General features: G+C 42.3%; 1 protein-coding gene across 2 annotated transcripts in view; it reads right to left on the bottom strand.

Annotated features, from left to right (window-relative positions):
- Positions 1-19,632, bottom strand: part of ngfrb (nerve growth factor receptor b) — a 41,767-nt gene extending 22,135 nt beyond the window's left edge. Inside the window, exons 1-4 of one of the 2 annotated variants that reach the window (XM_050060458.1) lie at positions 19,546-19,632; positions 19,265-19,431; positions 14,186-14,327; positions 5,320-5,676 (exon numbers count right to left, since the gene is read on the bottom strand). In XM_050060458.1, coding sequence (XP_049916415.1) covers positions 5,320-5,676; positions 14,186-14,327; positions 19,265-19,318 — 553 coding nt within the window. In that variant the 5' untranslated portion in view covers positions 19,319-19,431; positions 19,546-19,632. Of the gene's footprint in view, positions 1-5,319; positions 5,677-14,185; positions 14,328-19,264 lie in introns of both variants that reach the window. The other variant, XM_050060457.1, reaches the window with a different exon arrangement.
- Positions 19,633-23,466: the final 3,834 nt, after the last annotated feature.

Genomic DNA, 23,466 nt, shown 5'->3' with positions numbered 1-23,466 from the left:
CTTATATCTTGATCTTGGATGAATCATCTCTTCATCCACCACTCTTCTCTTTCAAACCACAAGTTGAATCAAGCTGCATTAAAGCATCATCCTCAATGGAAGATGGGTTTTACAGCAGAGGGGCACTTGGTAAAAAACATCAATACATGTTGTGTCCACTTCTGCTTATCAAATAACCTTATCTGTTTGTGGTATTTTCCTGGGTTCTCATAAATCTGAGCAGACACATGCAATTTATTAATCTTTTATGTAACATTAACTCACACAGTATGTTGTAATCAGAGCGTTAAAGCCCAGACACACCAAATGACATAAAAAGAGCTTGTGGCGATGAAGGCTGACTGTTGCGTTGCCTCATGTCACCTTTGTCTCAGCCAAAAAGTTGTACTTGAACAAAGACTACAGCCAACTGCCAACTAGCACGTACAGTACGTTCTGCACCTGCGTGAGAGGAAATAACTGTCCATACTAGCAGGTGGTGGTCTGTATCCATCATTAAAAAGGGTAAGCAGAAGACCGACAGGACGATTCAAGACGCCATTTCGCCAGCTAGCACATTAACAACACAACCCCATGTTGAGAGAACAAATGATATTTACTGCGCATTAGCAAACAATAACACAATCATTAACCATTTCTGCTAAAGCGTTCAATAGCTAAAACTTATAACCTCACTTATAATCTAATATAACAAGTTTCCTTTGATCTCATACCCTCTTGAATTAAGTTGTTGTTTACTTTCCTCACTTTCGTTTCACCAATCATGCACTGAGCTGAACTGCCAATCAAAGTGATTTCACACAATGATGGGCTCTGCTGGCTTCAACGGTGATTCAACATGCTTAATCGGCCAAAAGACAGGCAACAAGGGCCAACTAGTGCCAACCGTGTGGGACACACCGCAAAAACTAGGGTGACAGACGCTCACCGATGGCCCAACATCAATCAATGACCAGTAATCAGATTGGTGGGTAAGGGCCCTTACATGTTCACACAGCAGTTTCAATGGACCAGGCACGATTTTAAATTAAACATTTAATCTATTACTCATTACAAAATGAACACTTTACCAATTAGGCCACTGAACAGCCTGAGAAATTACAAGAAAACTCCAAGTCACTCTCTTTTAAACAGTTAAAATGCCCTTAAAGTAATGGCATGGTCATTATAGACTTAAATGATTCAGACACACTACATTAGAGGCTTCTTTATTGTTTTAAAGAGAGTGCCTCAGAGTTTCTACATATGCTTTTTCAAAGAGCACTTCTATCAAACTCTTTTTGAGTCTAGGAAGTGCTCCTACTTAAACATTCTTCAAAGCCCAAGTAATTAATTCTGATTGTTATGGCTGTGTGTGTTCTGTGCTGCCATCCCTTTTCCCTCCATTGTAGATCTGCCCAGGTGTGCTGCATTACTTAACGAGGTGCAGTGCACCTGGCATGGAGGGGGGCTGAAGAGCAGCAAAGGAGACAGGCTTCTGGTGTGGGGACTGCTGCTCCTGCTGCCTCTCAGCGTGGGATTTTTGTTGTCTTGTTTGCTTATTTATTTGTGATTTAAGTGTTTTAAAGATGTCATATGTGGTTATTCTGGGTCAGTGATGGAGTTTTGTTCGCCCCATAGGGCCGCCCAAGGGTGGGGCATAACACTGATTCTCACTAACATTATTTTCATTACTCTACGCCTGGCTCCATCATTATACAGCTTCCCAAACTTCCCACTCACATGTCAAATTTTCTGTTCTGAACATGTGTAGATATATGAAATGAAACACTGTGGTTTATCATACAGTCAAACAGTCTACTGTTTGGATGCATTTATTGACCACCACCAGCTAGCTTAGCCCCGTGACTGCACACAGCACAACTTCAGAAGCCTTCACAATGAAGCTATTAAACTCAGCTCATCTGTGAATGTAGTCTTAACAGTGGCTTATATAAGCAAGTGAGCTAAGACATGCTGTAAACAAGACATCTGTGGAGTTCCTAGAATTTGTATTTATCCTTACAGACCTCCATCAGACTCCCTGTAAGACATTGCACAAGACAATATCTGGAATTAATTGTAGCAAAGCCAGTTACACAATGTCAAATTGTGATCACTTACAGTGCTATGTAATGATGCATTATTGCCAAACACTGGTGCTCACACTGAATGTTAAAGGTACGTTACACAGAATCACTTGATAAAAATCAATGCTCATACAATGCTCATACAAAAGTAATCTCTTTCACGCATCACTTATGACCCACTAGAAGTGTGCGGCAGTCCTCTGCCTTTATTTTCTTATTTCTGTCTTACTTGGCCGTGGTCGGGACATTTCTGGGCTGCAACATGCGGGCACTGCCAGCACAGCCAATAACAGTGAGAGGGTGAGGTTGGGACTATATAAGGTGGGGTCCAAGGGTCTCATTTATAAAAAGGATCCATACTAAAAATGTACATATGAACAAAAGCCAAAAATGGTGTGAAAAATATTCGACAATTTCAACAATCAGGCTTCCACCTCACCATCTGCGTCGCCAGTTTCCCGTCTCAAAAATCTTCATAAGCATGAGATAACAACCTTTGTGTGGGAAGTGGCGTACGTCTCTTTCAGGACACGTTTTGTGCGTACACAATGTTTGTAAATGAGACCCCAGGTCATGAGGAAGCTACAAAAATTGCAGAAACAGTGCAGAAAAAAAACAAATATAGTGCAGTGACAAGTAAAGCAAAGCTCGTTCCAAAACGCTAGTGAATCATAAGATGGCTTTCACTTTCACTCTCACTTTTGCTGGCAAAAACCAAAAGACAGGATGGGGAGCGACACAGAGTTGGCCTGTTTTCTGAAAATAGAGAAATTAAGAGAAATGAGAAATTTTCACAGAAGCCACGAGAGAAATCAGGTCGGGGAACTCTTTAAACTGCAAAACAGCTGACCAAAACTTCTGACATGGATCCACTCCAAAAGCCGTATTGTTGATGATTTAAGCAATTAATTTGGCGTCATGCTCATCCTAAAAATGAATTAAGCCTTATTCCAAAATCACATTTAAGCTGTACTGTGTCTGCCCCGCTCAAGGAGCCAACTTTCATTGATTCACACAAGATTATGAACTTATGAGCCTTTAGATAAAACAAATCCTCTAGTGTGAGTACAGTAAAGCTCAAATCAAAGCATACAAATCCCCCAAACAGGAAGATATAGTCACGAAAATATATGGAGGACAAATCTACATTAGTTTCACAGTCTGTTTTACTCATTACTAGCTCCTTCAAGAAGCCCCATGGGCTGAACTGAAAGCCCTCTCAGGCCAAACGGGATCATGGGAGAGGCACAAAGGACTCCCTTTAGCCTGAGACTCGCTCTGTCTTCACCACTGTGATAACAACATCCTTCAAACCGCTGCTCCAGCGGACTGCAAGGCTGATCAACAGGCTCCTTTTATTGTCATTTCACAAAAGCGTTGATTTAATCTGTGAGGCATCAGGTCATTGGAATGAGCGGTGACTTTAGTCATAAGGAATTCGTGATTTGGAGTGTGATACCCACAGGGTGCAATGATATAAAAGAAATTCAGAGCTCCGTTCAGAGATATGACCTCCTTCTAAACCCTCCACATAAGAAGAGAGTGGCCTTTGTATCTTTGGATGGGATGAGTCCATGAAGACAATGAGACAAGCTTTGGCGTGGCATTTAGGTCGATGGGCCAACAATGTCTATAGTGTCGCACTGAGACGATCTGATTATGGGGCTGACAATGTGGATGCCCAGTGCGGCATACTGTCCGTACAGTGCCGGACAGCGAATGTGCGCAGATTCTATTCAGGCCATCAGGACCCCGGGCGATGCACTCCACCATTCAGCTTTACTGGCTCTGCACAAAAGTTCATGGTAAACTTGCCCAGTGTTTTGATAGGGTCATCCCACAGCCATTTACTAAATAACAGAAAAATAAATAACAAATCTGAACAAGTGAATTAAGTGTCTTGTTAAAAGAATAAATCATTTTTGGGGAATTTCACTTTTCCTCCTCACTCAGAGTAAAACAGTCTCATGAATGCCTCATTCATCGCTCTGCAGGAAGTTTAGTGTTGTAAGTGTCGAACATGTTGAACTTAATGGCCTGTTATTAAAGGGCCGGTTTGCCTAATTTGCAAAAGACATGGAAGTATTTAGGAGAGTGGGGATCCTAGATTCTGGGGGGCCCCAGGAAATGAAGCCCATCAAGGCCCTAACTGTCGTATGGACAGTAACAGATAGCTATCCTAAATAACAGTATACAGCTGTATTGCGGTACCTAAATGGGGCCCTACTTATGGAGTTTTGGGGCAGCGTCGGTGCACTGCGTAGTGCAACGAGTGCCTTTATGGGCAGTTTAAGGGGCTTCGTAGTTGTCAGTCAGAATCATGATCAGAAATACTTTTTTGATCCCCGAGGGGAAACTGTGATTCGTTACAGTCACTCTGAGGTAAAGAATAGAGAATTATAAGAAGTAAGAATAAGAGTATGATAAAGAGGTAGGTAAATATAAAGCAATGAAATAAAATAAAGTAAAACAAAACAAAATAAAATAAAATAAAATAAAATAAAATAAAATGAAAATGTACATTTAAATAAAAAATAAAAATATACAAAAATATAAAAAAATATATTGTTACTGTGCTGTGGCTGTAAGTGTGAAATTTAACTACAATATATACATCAATAGACTAAACAAGAATAGAATAAAAGTAAACACAAGAAATATGTACAGTCATGTGCATGATAAAGTCATTACAAAATGTTCCAATAGTGGCCATCAGGGCCTCTTCCCCAATTTTTTCAAGATGGCCCCAAACATTTGGGGAAATATTTTGAAACTTATTTAAAAAAGTTTGCTCGTGCACTTATGCCCTTTTCGTCCCCAGATAGTTCAGTGTTAGTTTTTTGGTTTTTGATGAATAACTCTGGATTGGTTTTGAATTTACGAGCATCCTTTTGCAGTAAAAGGAGCCCCACAGGAGTTTTTATCTCATATATTTATCTAATTTCTGCCCCAAATGTCACCTCTGTCCCTCTGGTTCTCACCCCTCGATACTGTAAAGAGCATCTTCAGGTTTAACTTTACATATCCATTTTGCTCCAAGGATCCGCATGATACACATTTTAACACATGCATAGTGTCCATGCATAATTGCCAACTACATAAGTGCGAACATGTCCGCAGAGCAGACACCCAAGTTAGTATAACCAGGACCATGTAGATGTGCATTTTGGAGTACACCAGGGCCTTAATTTGGGTACACTGTGACTTGATACACACTTCACTATGAACCACTGAGAGCTAACAGCCTTACCTTGACAAACTGTATCAGAGATAGGTGTGCAGGGCGTTAACATTTCCCCATCATCACAGGTGGTGCAGGGGATGCAGGGCTCCCGAGAACTTTCCTGGTCCGAGTACGTGTCCACGGTGCACTCCTCACACACCGTGTCATGGTCAAACTCGCAGCTCAGCAGCATGCCCTGGCCCAAAGGACATTTGGTGCAGGGTTCACACCGTTGAGAGAGTTCATCCATGTAGTAGTTATAGTTGCACACACAGGTGGCGTCGTTGGAGTCTGTGCAGGGCGCCTTCATGCGGAGTAGACCTGTGCAGACTGTGCAGGGCTGACATTTCTCTGTGTGACTGAAGTTTTCTGAGAAGGTTTCACCTGAAAGGAGAGGAAAGAAAACAGCCGATGAATTTTTTATCTCACAGATAAACCCTGTTTCTTCAGCTGTCTCTTTAAAAGCATTTACAGCATATGTACAATCTTATTCCACCTGCAGGCTGCTCATGTCATCTGTCCAAGTACTTGAAGCAGAAGTTACGCACTTCCAGTCAGAATCAAAGACTGATTGTGTCCTTTGCATTGTTCCCTTGAGGAATACTGTAATTACATGATATTTCTTGGAAAGAGCTTGTTTCTGTGAACAAAGTTGGATTCAGCTTTCCAGAGTCACACTAACATGGGAACTCAGTTTTAGAGTCATCTCGCCTGGGGAATATGTAACTGCACAGAGATCACGTTGGACATGTGCGAGCTGCAACATCTTTTTTTAAAGGACTTTTAAATGATGAACATACATGCATCACTTATGTTTCATAAATGCTCTGTATACCTGACAGATATATCTGCAGAGGACACAATCAATATTGCATGTTTTATGGAATTGTATTTCGGCGGGATAGGGAACTGGGCAACACACTAAATTATGCAACAGACCTATTTGTAAGAGCAGCTCGAGTGTGTGTGCGTGTAAAGAGAGACAAAGAAAGAGAGGTGGGGTGATAGACTGAAAATATGAATTCAAAATCTCTACATACACCACGTCTGAGCCATTGACAACCATATTCTGTGCAGTCTTCTTTTTTAAATTTTGAGTTGAGTTGATGTGAAGTAGAGCTGAAACAACTGGTCGATTAATCGATTAGTTGATCAACAGGAATATCATCTGCAACATCTGGAACATTTTTTCAGCAAAAATGCCAAATATTTTTTAAGTTTTAGTTTCTCACGTGAGGATTTTCTGCTTTTCTTTGTTTTGTGATGATGAACTTGAACTACTTGATTTTCATTATTGATTAATCCGATGGTTATTTTCTAAACTAACAGTTTTGATTATAAATTGTCGTAAAGTTGTGAAAAATGCTGAAGCAGTCCCAAAGTAATGTCTTCAAATTGCTTATTTTGTCCAACCAACAGCCTAAAATCTAAACATTTTCAATGTATTAACACAGAGGACAGTACAATATTTATATTTTATAATTGGTACCAGAGAATTTGGAGGATTTTGAAGTTTTCATTTCAGCTCAGACTAAACTGTGTGTGGCAGGAGACAGGGAGTTGTGTATGTCTCATAGCATATCAAGTTTTCGGTCTGTGTCACTGGCCCACCAACCACGGCGAACGCTCCGATGATGCAGAGATTCAAACAAAGATGAGGAAAGACAGACACCGAGATGGAGAGATGGAGAGACGACAAGGAAGCGGAGCCTGTGTCATTTGAGATGGATCCGTCTGAATCATGGTGGTGTCCGATGTGGGTCCTTTACATTTCTGTTTAATTATGTCGTTCAGGAAGTGGACATATCGTCCAGTCACCAGTCCAGTCATACACTGTTACCTCCCCCACCCCCACACCCAATTATCTCTCCTCTCTTCAAACAGACATACACACTCAGAATACCCTCACCCCCCTTCCCACGAGTGCTCTCAGAGCCATTATCATAATGCCATGCATCAATAATGCAAGTCAATACATTAATAACGCTAGCCTGCAGCAGGGGGGGGGGCTGTTGAAGGAGGTGGGGGGTACAGACGGTCTTTTCCTGGCTCAGCATATCATATCATAACAGTACTTTCCCCTCTGGTCCAACATTCAATCCTTTGTTTTCAGCTCCCTTAAAAGGACTCCTGGCTTTATGCGCTCTGGCTACTGCACAGTGTGAGGTGTGTGTGTGTTGGGTGAATGAGTGGGAGTTTTGTGTTTGTGTGTGGTTAAATGTGTGTTTTCTTGGACATGTTTGTACGTGTGTGTGTGTGTGTGTGTGTGTGTGTGTGTGTGTGTGTGAGCCATTAGCTGCTGGCTGAGAGACTGTCTCCATTCCAGCTGTACAGCTGTACTTGCTCTGTTTCATCTCCGCCCATGTGTTCATTCATCCAAACTCCTCCGTGTGTTTCAGCTGGCTGTCCTTTTTCGCACATCAGCCAGGCCCCTGTTAACTATTTGTACTAAATGAAGCCGGAACGCTGTCTGGAAACCACAGCCTGTCTTTTATAAATGGATGCTTGTGCATATTAGATGCTATCAGCTGTGAGTGACTAAATAGGGCACGAAAAGACATATGGTGGGTGGGAGTAAACGTCTAGAGAAAATAGGGAAGAAAGATTGCTGGATTTATGATGTGAAAAGTTATGTTACATGAGTTCCTGCTCTCACCTCAAAAAATGATAACTACATAGGCCAAAGATGCAAAAAAAAATGTTTCTGTGTTCATAATTCAGGAAATAGATGCTAAACCAACAACTATTATAAGTTTATTTTATCTTATCTAACTGACTGTTCACTGAGGCCTAAGCCCCTTAGCTACTGCTATACCTGTCAAGCAAACAGCATGCAGTTTACATACAAAATAAACATACACAGGCTTCTCATTTGTAACTAATAGCTGACACGAGAACCGTCTCTCACTGTTGGTGAGTTCCATTTGCCCGGTTCCCAGTTGGAAATTTCAAGTGAAAAGTTGGATTTTTAGAAAGTTGGAGGAACCTCACCAAAACCGACCTCAAAATCAAAGGCTGCTCTGTGCATCAACTGTACTGAAACCTGTAGTGAGATAATGTTTCCCAGTCAACATTTGTACATGGGGCCCTTGTGGGTAGTAAATAGGCTGAAAAATGGACCCTATATTGGATTGTCCATGTATTCCGGCTTTTTCTATTAACTCCAGAAATAATATAGTAAATGCCCTTGGCAGTAACACTGGGTTATGTTACTGCTGATCTCTATAAACAGATATCTGCATATCATTTGCATTGCCTTTGTTGTCTGTTTGTAGTCTGAGTCGCATTGCCCAATTGTGTTTGAGCGATAGGTTAACAGTCTGTGTCAAGAGGTAGAATGCATTGGCAAATTGTGATTTGTGATATTGGGTTTTATAAATAAAACTGAATTAAATTGAATTGAGTATTAAAATGTAAAATGCATTTATCTGCATTCATATAAACATATCTGGGATTAGCTGAAATGTTTAGTGCACAGAAGGAAAAGTGTTGGCCCAGATATCCACTTGCTGCACTCAAGCCCCCAGGAGCATCACCAAGCTCTGAGGCCTCATTTCACATAGTAGCCAGACTTGGGATTAGAGCGTCCTGGTCTGTCACATGATGCCACTGGGCCCAAAAAGAGCTTTTTTTTGGCTTCATGTGCTATTGAGCAACTTTTATAGGAATGAACAGGGCCAACTCTGTATCCAGTTCTCTGTAAACATCCATGGCTACACCGGATCAATATTAGCCGCTGGAGGCTAATCGTCCAGGTTCCATAATTGTTTTACTACTGTAGGTAGTAACCTAGTTAGTCAAACATGCTACTTTTGCTACTGATTTTTGGTGGAGGGTCAAAAAAGAAAGCACTATCCAAACTCTTAATTTATGGAGTATCACAAAGCTCAACAGACCTGCCATGCCCAGTCACGACTGCTTAGCTATGGTTGTTAGCGATCGCTTTTTCGGGCCGGGGTTTACTGAATGGTCAGTCATCAGGAAACAAAACAATCCACTGATGGCTGAGACTTCAAAACAAGTTGTTGTTTTGCTTCTTGCACACGCACACTTCGGCTCTATCAGGCTGCATTACTGATCTAATCAATATGTTTGATGTGTTCTTAAAATATCACTGTGATGTTATCTGATGGAGAGCCATCCGCTTTGCATCTCTCTTTTTCCATGAGTCAGTGCAGAGTCTGTTTGGCCTCATGACACTTCTGAGAGCCTGTCACTGTCTGTGTCTGTTTACGTCTGAGCTAAACAAGGACTGTGAGAGTAAAAGTTATCACCCTGAGAGCTTTCCTGTTGTGCAACAGAAAGCATGCAACCTTAAAGACACAGCTAATGGCAATAATCAGTTTGACTCTAAAATATATAGCTTTTTTTATACAAATGGAACATGAGATCATTTATGATAAGCAGACCAGTGCTTGTTTCTTCGATAAAAAGACAATATGTTATAAAGATGTAGCTCTTGATCTGAGACACACTTATAAAAGCCTAAATCATTCCAGAGAAGCCCCACGAAAATTAAAATAAATCATTTTCACTGTGTCCACATTCTCTGTGACTTCTCTCATGACCTTGAATCTGAATCATTTTCTGACTGTGGGGCTCCTTGGCTCAGGGTCTGCCATACTTCACTGACCCAGGGAGGTTTACAACTACTTCCTAGCCTGAGCACAGGATAGTCGGGGAATTCATAAAAGGGAAAACTCTGGGAACAGTGTAGGAACTGGCTGTGGACCAACCCTGGCCTCTGCAGGCTCAAGCTGACCTTTAACCTCATATGATAGAGTTCCAAAAAAAACTCTGAGGCCTTAATGTTGATTTGTTATCCCTTCACTCGAGCAGAATTGAACCTCTTCCACAAGATCCTTAGATATCCCTTTGAGCTCCTCAGTCACAGGCATGTTTACAAAATCAAAATCTACACTGCTTACCGTCTTAATCGCTGTGACATAACAACTCGTCTGATGCTCTAAATATCTTCCACTGCAACAACATTTTGGAAATGGTCCCATTCTTGTATCCTCTCAATATCACTGTCCTCATAAAGTCTTACAGTCCAGCACGGCTCCTCTCCCTACATGGTAGGGGCCATGAGGAGGGCAGTAATGCTGAAACACAGTTGGGTCTGGCGTCTAGTTTACTCCCTAACATGCAGCTCAATAAGTCTAAGGATTTACAGACTACAATCTGCTTCATCCAACTGATGCTGAGGTCAATAATGTTGGGTAATCTAAAAAACTGTGGTCTGTTTTTAGCCACGCCAGAGGCAATGTAAGTCAGTTAGTCGGTCCACACTGAAATATCTACTCAAAGCTGAGATGGATTGCAATGAAATTTGGCGCAGATATTCATGGCCCCCGGAGGATGAATCGTAATAGCTTCAATGATCCTCTGATTTTCCATCAAGCGCCACCAACACACACAACCTTCAACTAAATCCTATGAAGGAGCCCAACATCTTCTGGATGGATTAGTGTAAATTGTGCTACCGACATACTGTATCATTCAAAAACGATGCTACCTTCAAATGAACCCTGTGAGCTCGTAGTTACAACACAATATGCTTGGCATTCTAGTGGTTAAGTTGTAAGAGCATCACTGCTAGGCAACATGGACACTACTGTCGGCGTCTGGAAGCCACTAAGGCTAACGATTTAGCAAGCTAGAGGGCAGGTCACAGAGTGCACAAAATGCAAAGTCATGATGACAGAGGAAAAAGATGAGGCCGTTAAAAATTTCAACATTTTCTTCAGAAATATGATAAAATCATGAAGAACAACTCTATAAAACTAAACTATATTGACTTACAGTACTATCCACCTAAAAATTAACGGCCTGAGCCATTTTTGAAAACGTCAGCAAACTTGGACATGGACAACATGGACTCTTCTCCTGCACTACGTAAACCTGACCTCATTTTCATTTAGCACCATCATCAAGTCAAACTTTCAACGTGTTCAATAATTTGGTTTGCGATCAAACATTGTTTTGCTCTAATGCTAACATGCTAACATGTCTAAAATAAAACCGGGACCATGCTCAATGTGAACCCTGCTAAACGTCTGTATATCAGCACTGTCATTGTGACCATGTTAGCATGCTGATGTTAGCATTTAGCGCATCGCACCACTGTGTCTAAGTACAGCCTCACTGAAACGCTAGCCTGGCTGTAGCCTAGTGTTGTTTATGGTCCTGAATTTGTCTGAGTTACTTCATTTAAAGGTATACTTTGCAGGAGTTGTCGGCTACTGTTTGAAAACAGTAGTGCCGGTGAAAGTGAAAGTGAAAGCAACCCCAGCTTTGTCTGTTTGGCATTTCGACTTGCTATATTTGCATTTTTGCGCTGTCTCCAGGAATGTCCTGAGCTAGGCTGACCAAACGTCCTCTTTTGCCCGACATGTCCACTTTTCACGTCCCGTCCGGGGCATCCGGGGGTTTTTATAAACTGATGATAATGTCCGATTTTCCGTGTGTTTGTGTGTGTGTGTGTTAGAGTGCGGCACGGGCTGCATATTTTTGTCCGAACCCGAACCGAGCCCGACATTATTTAATGACCAAAGCACTGAGTTTGTGTCACACAGTTGTTACGGTTACAGGCTATTTAACAGGCCGGGCGTGCTCAGCGGAGAGGGAGACCTCCGTGTTTGAGACGGGAGCGGGAGGCGGGTGGTCCGACGGTTCCAGTGAGAGGAGAGGGAGAAATAAAACAAAATAAGGTAAAATAGGAAAAACCTGTCTCCCTCTTATTTTATTTTCAGCATTTAATCAAGGCGGAGGCGGGCGGCTGGAGGTCCGAGACTTCCAGCGAGGAGAGAGGTAGAAACAAACAGCCAATGTGTGTCTGTGTGTGTTATGTTCAGGTGTTGTCACGTAAATAACAGTGCCCAAGCAATAAACAGGACAGACAATAGGATTTTATTTATTTTTACACTACATTTTCACTGAAAGCTGACCGAATCCGACCCGAGCCCGAATACAATTTATAGCTACATTTTTGACCAAACCCGGCCCGACCCATCGGGTACCGTTGGGCTCGGATCGCCACACTCTAGTGTGTGTATGTGTCCCCTATAGGGGCCTCTCTGAATTTCTGTCTTTGAGAGATATTATTTTGTAATATAACTGAATTTTCTATCCATACATATAAATTTTAAATATATTAAAATGATAAGGCATCTTTGAGTAAACTGCGAGTATCATTTAAGTAGGCTATGTTGTGGCCGGCCGAATGTCCTCTTTTTTGGAAATCAAAATATGGTCACCCTATCCCGAGCACTCTGACATAAGACATGAGAGACCCAGGCCCAGATCCTAGTACACTTGGGATGCTTTCACACCTGCCTTGTTTGGTTTGGTTCAATTGAACTCAAGTTCGTTCTTAGACCTTCTTGAAGAGGTGGTCTTGATCCAGTTACAAATGAACTCTGATGCGGTTCGTTTGTGGTGAGAACGTGTTCCGACCTCGATCTGAACCAACTGCAGTCACATGACACATTGTTTGGGTTAAACATGAGCATGTTACAGTCCTGGAGGATTATTAATGTGCACCTCCTCCTGTGCTGCCTTAATATGCCACTTCCTGGATTTTCCCACATGGAAATTCTGACCAATCAAGAGCAGCTTTCCCATGCTGGTCCGTTTGTAAATGCTGCCGTGAGAACATGAACCAACTCTAGGCAGTTATGCAACTTTGTTGCAAAATTAGTCCCTGATTCAGACCAAAGCAAGACAACTCTAGGTCTGAAAGCACCCTTAACCTCAAACTTTAGTTTGTTTGATTAGTGTGAACACTGTGTAGTGTACCCAGGCACAGTACGCCGATTCATGCTGGAGTCCACTTGAAAAGGTGTTGTCAAGTACGATTTATGTGGACTCTGGTTCAATACACATCAGGTGTGAACACCAACTGCACCAACACATGGAAATAGATTGCTATTTAATGCGACTACAAGCAGTTTTTAACCAGCTATTAAACAGTCTCAATTTAATACTGATGCCCCTCTATCAGACGGCAACCCAGCCCACCACAGTAAGACCCAGATCTGGCTTCCCTACCGCCTTCAACCTGCAGTTGGAGCTCTGGAAGGAGGCCGGAGGCAACCGTGTCCGTCTGTGGTGCCCTTTTCTACACTGTAGCACTACAAAAATGTCACGTAGATAATGACGCAAGCACTCAGGTATGGGACAACATTACTAATGTGAAATCTACAGTACAAATCAATCGTATCTAAATGTGAAACCACCCTAAAAAGAAAATAACAGGCAGCAGGCAGAGTCTCTGCAGATAAATGAGGCGCCGCACTGGTGGATCATAAGTGATGATTGAGAGGGATTACTTTTGTATGAGTCTATAAATATTTTTATGGGGAAAATCCTGCATAGTATATCTTTAATATTACATCCTGTCAAAAAGTGGGACCAATAAAATATTAACTACAACCAATATAACTTCTACCACTGCACAAAAGAAAGATAAAACTACTGATGTCATAAAACAAGATCGTTTTGCCAAAAACTACAGAATCCATCATCGTCATGTCCAGATTTATTTAATGTTTTATGGGCCGGCAGCACAATTTTAGATCCCAATTCAAACTTTGCAGAAGCCTTTCTGAAATTTACGACCCTGCATACTTAAACCTGCTGTCTGAACTATGTGTCTTCTCCAGAGACAGTAAGTACAGTAGAGAGTTTTTATGAGGGGGACATAACTTACAGAGAGAATGTCACAGTGGCAGCCATTTAATGGCTTTTTTGTGTCAGATGAAACACTAAATCACTGCCACTGTTCACTACATGACATGATGTATGTAAGTGTGTGGCACACTGAGGCATGTGACCGACACAGCCCCTCCATCAATGTGTGTGTGAGACAGCTGTTTTTTGTGTTACTCACTGTCAAGGCAGGGTGCACAGACAGTCTGTGTGGCTCCACATGGTTTGATGACGCCCTCACCGGGCTGGCACTGCTCACAGCATTCACCACTGGTTGTATACTGGCCCGACAAACAATCCTCCTGATTGGCCAGAGCCCCAGCCTGTCAATCACCACAGAGATCAGTCAGAGTGGGACAAGCACATTCAGCCATGAGATTCATTGCACGAGATTAACAGTACATTAACACACAAAAAATGACTTAATGTATCATCTACAAATAACTGAACCTTATTTACTGTCCTTATCAAAGCAATGTCTAGCATTGCGCAATGTGAGAACCATATTAATGTTTTTCCTATATTTTTTATCATTTCCAGAGGCCTGAAAGAGGTAATACATGCAGTATTTCACAAGAAAAAGCAACAGAAAGAAACACTTTGTCTTTAATCATCCCCTTAGATTTACTTTGGAACCACTAAACCAGCGGTTCTCACTGTGTAGGCGTCAAGACTAAGCAGCAGGCTGCACATTAAATCTAAGGGGGTGTGAGATGATTAATGGCATAGAAAAGAAGGAAAAGCAGACTTCAGCAACACAAAATTGTCTATTGTTCTTGGTTCTTTCTCTATTGTCCGTGTTCTTGTGAAATACAAGATAGTCCTTCCTCATTGAGCTATTAAATTAGTCAAAAGAAACAATTTAAGGTGGGAAATCATTCTTTGGTTCAGCTGCTGATAACTTGCAGACACATTTGAACCGTGGTGTAAGGTTAACAAAATTGCTTCATTTTAAAGCACACAGAAGGAAAAGTTTGGAAAATACCGATCTTTTCCACAATTCTTATTTAACCCTCCACGTATGTAAGGTCCACTTTAACCTGCAGCCAAACTTTAAACTTACTTTCTGTCATATAATGTCACAGTGTCAGATGTTTATATTAAATGGAGCCAAAGTTTCGAATAATGAGGTAAATGTATGAAAAAGTGATCCCAGTGAGCAAAAACCTCAGGCTTCAGGCCGTTCTGAATACTCTGTTTCCAACGTTTTTTCTACTTTCAACATGGATTTCTTTATATTGTCTTCTGCTCCAGGCATGCTACATACACTGCTACATGTAGCTACATGCTAACACCAGGGACACATGTAATCTTGGTTGGTGACGTTGTTAATTTCTACCTGATTTTAAATCATATTCCTGCTGGAACATGTCCAACATTTCGGTTTAGAAGCTTTTATTGGAGATTACAGTCATTCCCGGGCTGCGAAGACGGTGAAATGATGACAGGTCAGAGAAGATTGGGCTTTTTTGGGAGAGGGGATTGAAGAGACAGCCGCCAAAACCGAGCTCTCTCAGACGGAGGGTGAACTCAGACGTTCCAGCACAGACAGTATGAGGAAAATAAAGTGTTTTAATGTCTCTGTGCTGACGATAGCCGTGGCCAGAGGCATTATGTTTATGGGTTGTACGTCCGTTCGTCTGTTCATCCTTCCGTCCCATTCTTGTGAACGTGATATCTCAGAAACAACCTTCATGGAAACGTTCACTTGTCAGACTCAGCAATGAACAGATTAGATTTTGGCGGTCAAAGGTCAAGGTCACTGTGACCTTGCATCCGTCTCATTCTTGTGTAGGCAATATCTCAAGAAGGCCTGAAAGAGTTGCCTCAAATTTGGCACAAAAAGTCCACATGGATTCCAGAATGAATTAGAATTTGGTGGTCAAAGGTCAAAGGTCAAGGTCACTGTGACCCCAAAAAACATATTTTTGACCATAACTCAAGAATGCATGTGTTAATTCTGACAAAATTTCACACAAATGTCTTATTGGATATAACAATAAAATGGTGACATTTTGAATCCAAAAGGTCAAAGGTCAGCTTCAACTGACACTAATCTTGGGTGCCCACCTTGAAACTGAGTTTATTGTTTCGATCTTCCGTGCTGTCAAGGGAAAAATGTTTGTGAGGCATCCCTGTTTGCACAGACATGAATGTTAACTTTAAGTGCAGCTTCACTGATTTGTGGAGGCATAAAATCACAAGGTGGTAATTCTACTTTGAGCTTTAAAGCATGTAAACATGTTCTAATAGAAATCGAAAACGCAAGTATGAACCTGAAAATGGGCGTCATAGGTCCCCTTTAATTCTAATGCTGCATCAAATATGTGCATTTTAAAAGTCACACCACAAGTCTGAGATACAGTAATAAAAGTGAACATAGTAACACACTCTGACCAGGTAACGCTGGATTATGTCTCCTCTGCATTCTTCAAACAGTGACCTGTTGAGTGCTTTATGTCGGCCGTTGACAGGTGGAGAAGTCTATGCGTGCCTCAACATTTGCAAATGCATGAGAGTGAGTGCACACTTGCACACTCACACCCAGCCTGGATGTTTCCAGGAGTCTGTGTTTATGTGACCTTTTGCATTATATCATACTAAATCATAATTTCCCACACTGGGCCTTTTTTTTATCTTCTGAACACCTTAATCTCCAAAGCAAACCTCGATCAAAGCAGGGGTTGCCCTCTGACACCGAGCCAGAGGAGATGTCTGTCTTTCATTCACTCCAGACACATGAGGAGGGATTGTTTTTAGACCATCATTTTTGAGGTTATGTTCTGCTGTTGGGCAGTGTATCACTCACTGGTTGACAGACAAGCTGCAGATCAGAGGGTGAAAGAAAGCTTTATCTCAAACTTGCTTTGATCCCATATCTGATAATAAACAGTAGCCAGCATTGGATTTTAAAGTAGTTTCCTCATGTGAGTAATTTCACTCTTCACAGATTTGAATATTGCTCCAGACTCATGTTTGCCTGCTTAGTAAGATTGTGGCACACACTTATTAACATAGTTTAAGTGTTAGTGTTCACGCATGTGTGTGAGGACGTCCACTCATCATAAATCGTCAGGCGTCAGGGTTCAGGTGTGTGTGTGGAATGCTGCTGACAAGAAAGAAAGGAGCTCTAAAAAAACATCAAGTGTCCCCTCAGGCGCTTCTGAGTCAGCTGGCAGATAATGAGTGTGTGTCTCTATGCACACACACACACACACACACACACCTCTCCCTCCTGTCCTTGATGATGTCACAGCCCATTCACCTTCAAGTCTGTGGCAGTCAGTTAAGCACGCTGTCCACATTCAAGAATGCATCTTTGGCTTTGTGTGGAGACTGAGTTGAAATGTTTCACAAGACATGCCTGATGATATCTGGACTTTTCCCGAGGGTTTCCTGCTTTTATAACGGGAAGAATTTTGGTGACGATGTTTATGTTTTAATTTCAGTTGAATTAATGAATCCTCCAAATTAGGATTTTCCTCTAAATATGCACAGAAATGGTTTCCATGAATTCATTTTTCCTGAAAAGTTGTAACGTGACACTCGTTAAGTTCAGCAATTAAACATTTCATTTATACGTCTCTAAAGCTCTGCTGACCTTATCCTCTTCATTTCACCCCAGCACCTCACACACACACCTTACGCAACAAGCATTCATTTAGACATGAATCAAATCTGTCATCACACACACTTCCCCAGACCTGCCTTCTTATATATTGTACACACCCATCCGCACGCATACGTTTTGCGCCAACACACAAACTGCCTCACATGTGAACAAACCTGCTCCAAAATGTCTGACTGACACTTCTGAAACACCTCCAAGTCCCAGCACTTAGCTTCTGCTTCGTTTTTCTGTGACCCTGCTCTAGCTCCGGGTGTGGGTGCAACACCAAAGCGCCTCAAAGAGCAAAAAACTCAGATTAAAGTGCATCACTAATGACGGCTAAGTTGTGCATACAGAGGAATTAGAGAGTAATGTGATTTGAGGAAATAGCTGCTGGAATGAAAGAAAAGAAATGCACTTAGCAAGTTGCAGCTCGACTTCCTGTAATTGGTCTTCGGATGGAAGTTTGAGGGTTCAACTTTTGAGAGCCGTTCGCCCTGAAGCTGTAGCAAGAAGCAGGTCGATCGCACACTCAACATCGACGAGCGCACGCAAATGCATGTGCAGAAGCATCTGGACGCAAAACTTGAGAGCAACCAGTCTTACTAATGCTGCAGTCAATTTTCAGTTGGAGGCACTTAACCTCTGAACCTCAGCTGTCAGCGCTTGTTAAGCCATTATAGAGCTCCACTATACAAGCCGTCCAATGAGCTGGGCCCTAATTTAAATGCAAGCACTGATCATCAACTGCTGTGGCAACACTGCTGGCAATGACATTACAGCTAATGCCCTCACAAACTGAATTGTCATCTCTTATGAAGCAAGAGGAAGAGACACATAGACAGCGAAGAAGAGAGGGATGTGAGCGTGAGGTGAAAGGAGGAGAGGAAGAGTGTGTGTGTATGGGGGTGGGGGGTGCAGCCTGTATCAATATTGCATGCGCTGAGCCAGCAGAGGATGCATACCCATCAGTGGGAGCAGCTGTCATGTATCAGTGATGCAGCCTGTTCCTTTAACCAGGACCTTGACAAGCTGTGCAGCCCTGGCTGACCATGTCCTGTCAGATAGCAGACTCTGGGAAATATACTTCCTTCCTAGGGCCTGCACGGCCTCGAGGGAATTAGAGATAAATCAGGGAGATTGCAGAATGTATCCTCTCAAGATTTCTGTTGTTGATTTCTGCTAATGGAGGGGGAAAGAATCACCTCATCAGTGAACACAGAGGCCACTGCGACATTGTTATTGTCCTGCTGTCTGTAGGGCCACATGTAACTGAGAAGGGTGGAACTACAGATCCAGCAACCGGAGCTATGGAGTGTCAACCTGAATGGCTGCTGCATACATCCACTGTGCTTTACGCTGAAGACAGGACAGGTGCAAGGACATGGACTCTTACAGTTTCCACCCACTGAAGACATCTTTACAAGTAGACATCAAACTGAAGTTCAAACTGTCATAAAATAAGTTAATTGATGCAGGGGAAAGTGTCCTGTCAAAATGTGACGTGTGCTGAAGGCTGCAGAGGAGAGTTAAGTTTCTCATATACTCCTATGTTAATAAGAACCCCTGTAAAGAGCTGTGTGGATGCGCAATTGCGCAGGTGTTACCCAAGTTAAGTTTACGCAACACACTTGGCAAGAAGCTGCTTACCACAACAAGCAACACTGCTATGACAGCGGGATTCATCCTGGGTCGCCTTTGCATCCTCACACAAGGCTCAGTCAGTCAGATCGGATGCGGCGCAGCGAGATGCGGCTCTCAGTCACTTCGAAGAAAAGCAAACTCGGCTGTCATCGCTGCGCGTCTTCACTTCACTTCTAGAAAAAGAAAAAAAAACTCTTCAGGTGACTCTGCGTTACCAAGTGTGTATCGCAGCGGGGCAATCACTCAGTCCAGAAGCTGTAGCCACACACACACACACACACACATACACAGGATCCAGTCAGTAAACTCGCTGAGATTGACCCATTAGATGTTCGGCTCTGGTGCGTTTCTCTGCTACTGGGCTCATATGACACACGCGCTCAGCTCAGCGGCTTCAGGGAAGGAGCCATCTCCCTCTCCACGCCCACTGCACACACACACACACACACACACACACTCTCTCTCTCTCTCTCTCTCTCTCTCTTTAACAGCCTCAATCATGCTCTTGGATATTCCTGCTGAGTCGGACAAACCAACCACCTTTATCACCCGACAAATTAAGTCCTGCATAAATCGTCTATTTAGCCTGTGGTTTACAGACTGCACTGTGCCAACTGGATTAAAGTCTGGCTGCCAACTAATAGACTTAATTACATTTTTTTTCTAACTTTCACTCCCTTCAACAACTTTTTAAGAGGTCCAGCAGACAGTGGCGTCCCCAAGGGGGAGCAGAGGGGGCCATGGCCACCCCAATACACTCGCTGGCCCCCCAGCAAAAATAATTAGAGGTTGACATTACTGTTAGTAATGCAGGATTTATACTTTATACTACTTCAAATGGACGCCGTACCCTACGCCGTGACCTGACATACACCTCCCCAGAAATGTAACTACACGTCACATTGATGCAGACCTCCTGTCTATTTTTGTAAGCTGAAACCATTTCCCTCTGTTGAAATGAAGGTTTTATTTAGCCAACTTTAATTTCACAGATAAGAAACAATAAATTGTGAAGACAATAAAGCCTCCACTTGTGTGTGATTTATCCTGGCTTCATATTAGCAGATGAAATGTCTGCTTGTCACTAGGCTAATTTATACAGTGTAAAATGCCATAGGTAGTGCTATCTTGTGAATAGACAAGCTAAGGTTTCCATTTATACCAACCATGTTGGCCTAGCTTTTTGGGAAGCAGGCCAAATAATGCTCCAAAGTTAGGCTAAACTTTGGCGAGGGAATAGCTGGCATGGCTAATTTCAAAGGGGTCTCTTGAACTCTCACTTCAAGATATCTGAATAAAAATGGGTTCTCTGGGTCCCCACAAGTCTCTCTTTAACTTGAGAGGGGTTGTTCCCAGTACATGTTTTGTTCTTTACAATCAATATACTCCAAAATAAAGCTGCATATATGTGTTTTTAAGGGAAGGGACAAACAGCCTCTTTGAAGGACCAACCAAGTCTCACTCCAAAGATGCTGAAATCTGGCTCTTGGGCAGTGACTTGTGGCATCAGACACCAAAGACAAAAGCCATCTTTTAACGTCGGCATGATACGGTGGTGGCCGTTATAGTTTAAAGGAGCTCAGCAGTGTCAGGGGGGAAACGTGGCAGGACAAGAACGAAATTTAAGGCGGCAAAAGTCCAAGATGGGCAGTCGGGAGTTGTAGTGGATGGGTCCAACAAACACTGACTTTCACCCAGGAGAGTGGTGTTTGCGTCCTATAAGATTATAAAGCCAAACCCTGTTCTTTTCTCCTAAACCTAACCATGTGTTTTTGTTGTTGAAGGAAAAAAAATGTCAATTTGTGTGGTTATACCGACATAGTGCGTTTATTTTGAAAGAGACTGTATGTAAACAGTAAATTTCCTGTGAAAACGGAAGTGTATTTTGAAAGAAGACAATGCATGTAACATGCAGAACCTGACACAGCGTCCCAGAATGTCAACAACAAACACACCCAGGGTACCTTTCACGTTGTTTCGGGACGTGGAAGGTCCATGACCAAACATCAATATGTGACAAGGTCACAATGAGAATGTGAGGGATCAACAATGAATCACTTGTACAAATAGCCTACATAACAAATTAAAACAGAATTGTTGTGTAACTCAAAATGCTAACTGTACCTGTATTCATCTATGCACATCAGATAATTAGTAACATTAACTGTAAAATAAAAAAACAAAGTATATCAGTATGCGATTCCTTACCTCTTCATATTAACATATTTTCATCTAGCCTATATACTTCTGCAGCATAATTCCTGACATTCAGTTATGGTTTTGGTGTCCCACCCTCAGATTTTCAGTGGTCCCATCTGGCCCCCCCCATCACTTTGTCTCCCTGAAGCGTTGAGCTGGCCTTGTTTTACTGCCTATCAGTGCCTGAAGACAGCAGCCACATCAACAGACCTCCCTCTCAGTCAGGACAGACTGTGAACGCACCTTCAACGCATAAACATGAGGTTCATAGAGGTGTGTATCCACTGAAAACTACAGCAGCATGTGTGCAAGTTAAATCAGAGTATGATGTTGTTAATGCCCCAGTCACAGTCTTAAGTTAGAAACCTAAAAACATTATTTCACTGCTTTTTTTAAACGTTACACTAAAAGGAATCACAGGATGGCTCTTATCACAAACACTGCTGCCTTTATGCATAAGAAGAGGCAACTACTGTTGGAGTAGCCGACACCTGGGGCCAAATGTTGGCCTAATATAAACCGGAGGAGCACGTCATGTTCTACTTTGGCTCAGATCATGACCAAACATGCCGCCCTGCTCAATGTGAAGATTGATAAAGTTGTTTGGAAGGTTGACACATGATTGTGTTACAGTTTCTCTTGTTTGTGCACAGTCCTCACAAACTAGATGTCCCTGCAGCAAAATTAATGATCACGTATCTCTGTCTTTTAAAGTTGTCCAAACACTTGATTTGCTGAAGGGTACTGGACTAGTTGGTGCTCATACAAAAACAATTCCTGGCATGATAATAAGCCCCACTATGTAGTGTTATTGGGTTTTTCCCTCTCCATAACTTTTTAGCAGGTTTATTGCAGTGCGCTTTGGCTGAGTAGATTTTTCTCTCAGATATTGCTAAAACAGATAAGGAGACATACAGTGGGAAAATCTTTGTGAGCTATGCATGCATGTGCATTTAAGCCAAGGCCTTATGTCAGATTCCCTAAGGAAACTATTTTTCTTTATACTCGCTGACAGTATGTAATGACGACTCAAACATGACGGGTGTTGTTTTCTCACTGTGGTTTTAAGATTAAAGAATGATGCTGGTGCCTTGCATGCTTCATCTTGATGAGACAGTGATTTATATAGACCATGTAAGGGCTGCGGGCAGTAGGGGACATGGGGGGCAGAGGATGAGGAGAAAGAGGAAGCTGGGTTGCTATGGGTGGATAAATAATGCATGGCAGAGAGAAACAGACAGACAGAAAGAAAGAAAATCAGTTTCAGAGTCACACTGGTCTGTGTTTACTGGAAGAATGAAAATGGAGGTGAGAGCGTGCATATGTTTTTATACATGTACAATCTGTATGTGGAAACTGTGTCAATTTTGTCACATGGACACAAAGACACAGATCTAGACTCACACTCAGGCACTCACACAGATGTACACACACACAAACACACACAGACCATCTGTCACCAGTGAGTGGACAGAGGATGGGTGGTCCAGGAGACGTTCACTGTCCCATCTCAGGTTCCGAGAAAAGGATTGTGTTCCAGGTGGCCGGTCCAGTGGAAAGAAGTGTGTGTGTGTGTGTGTGTGTGTGTGTGTGTGTGTGTACATCTGCCTCAGTTCTGGGAAGCTGTCCATACTTGTGTTTGTCCCATGTTATAATATATAGTTGTATCTCCCATGGATGTGTTTCCATCCCATCCCAGCTGACACAACAAACCCCAGATATGTTAAATTTGTACATTTCATATGTTTCATATCAACATTTCTACAGTATTACATGTGTATGAGCCGTGTGTGTCTGTGGTGACAAAACCAGATATTCTTAATGAGACACTAAGGCATTTATAGTTGCGTTTATGGTGACCAAATCAAGTAGTTTTAACAAGACATCAGGACATTTTCAGCCATGTTTGTCATGACAAAACCAGGTATTTCTTGATGGGATGTCGGGATATTTTAGTTGCATTTGTGGCGAGAAAACTGTTGGGACATTTTAAGCCATGTCTGTGGCAA

Source organism: Epinephelus moara, chromosome 13 (assembly GCF_006386435.1).
Source record: "Epinephelus moara isolate mb chromosome 13, YSFRI_EMoa_1.0, whole genome shotgun sequence".
Lineage (NCBI taxonomy): Eukaryota > Metazoa > Chordata > Actinopteri > Perciformes > Serranidae > Epinephelus > Epinephelus moara.
Note: the sequence above shows the minus strand (reverse complement) of the source record. Positions and strands in the feature narration are given on the sequence as shown.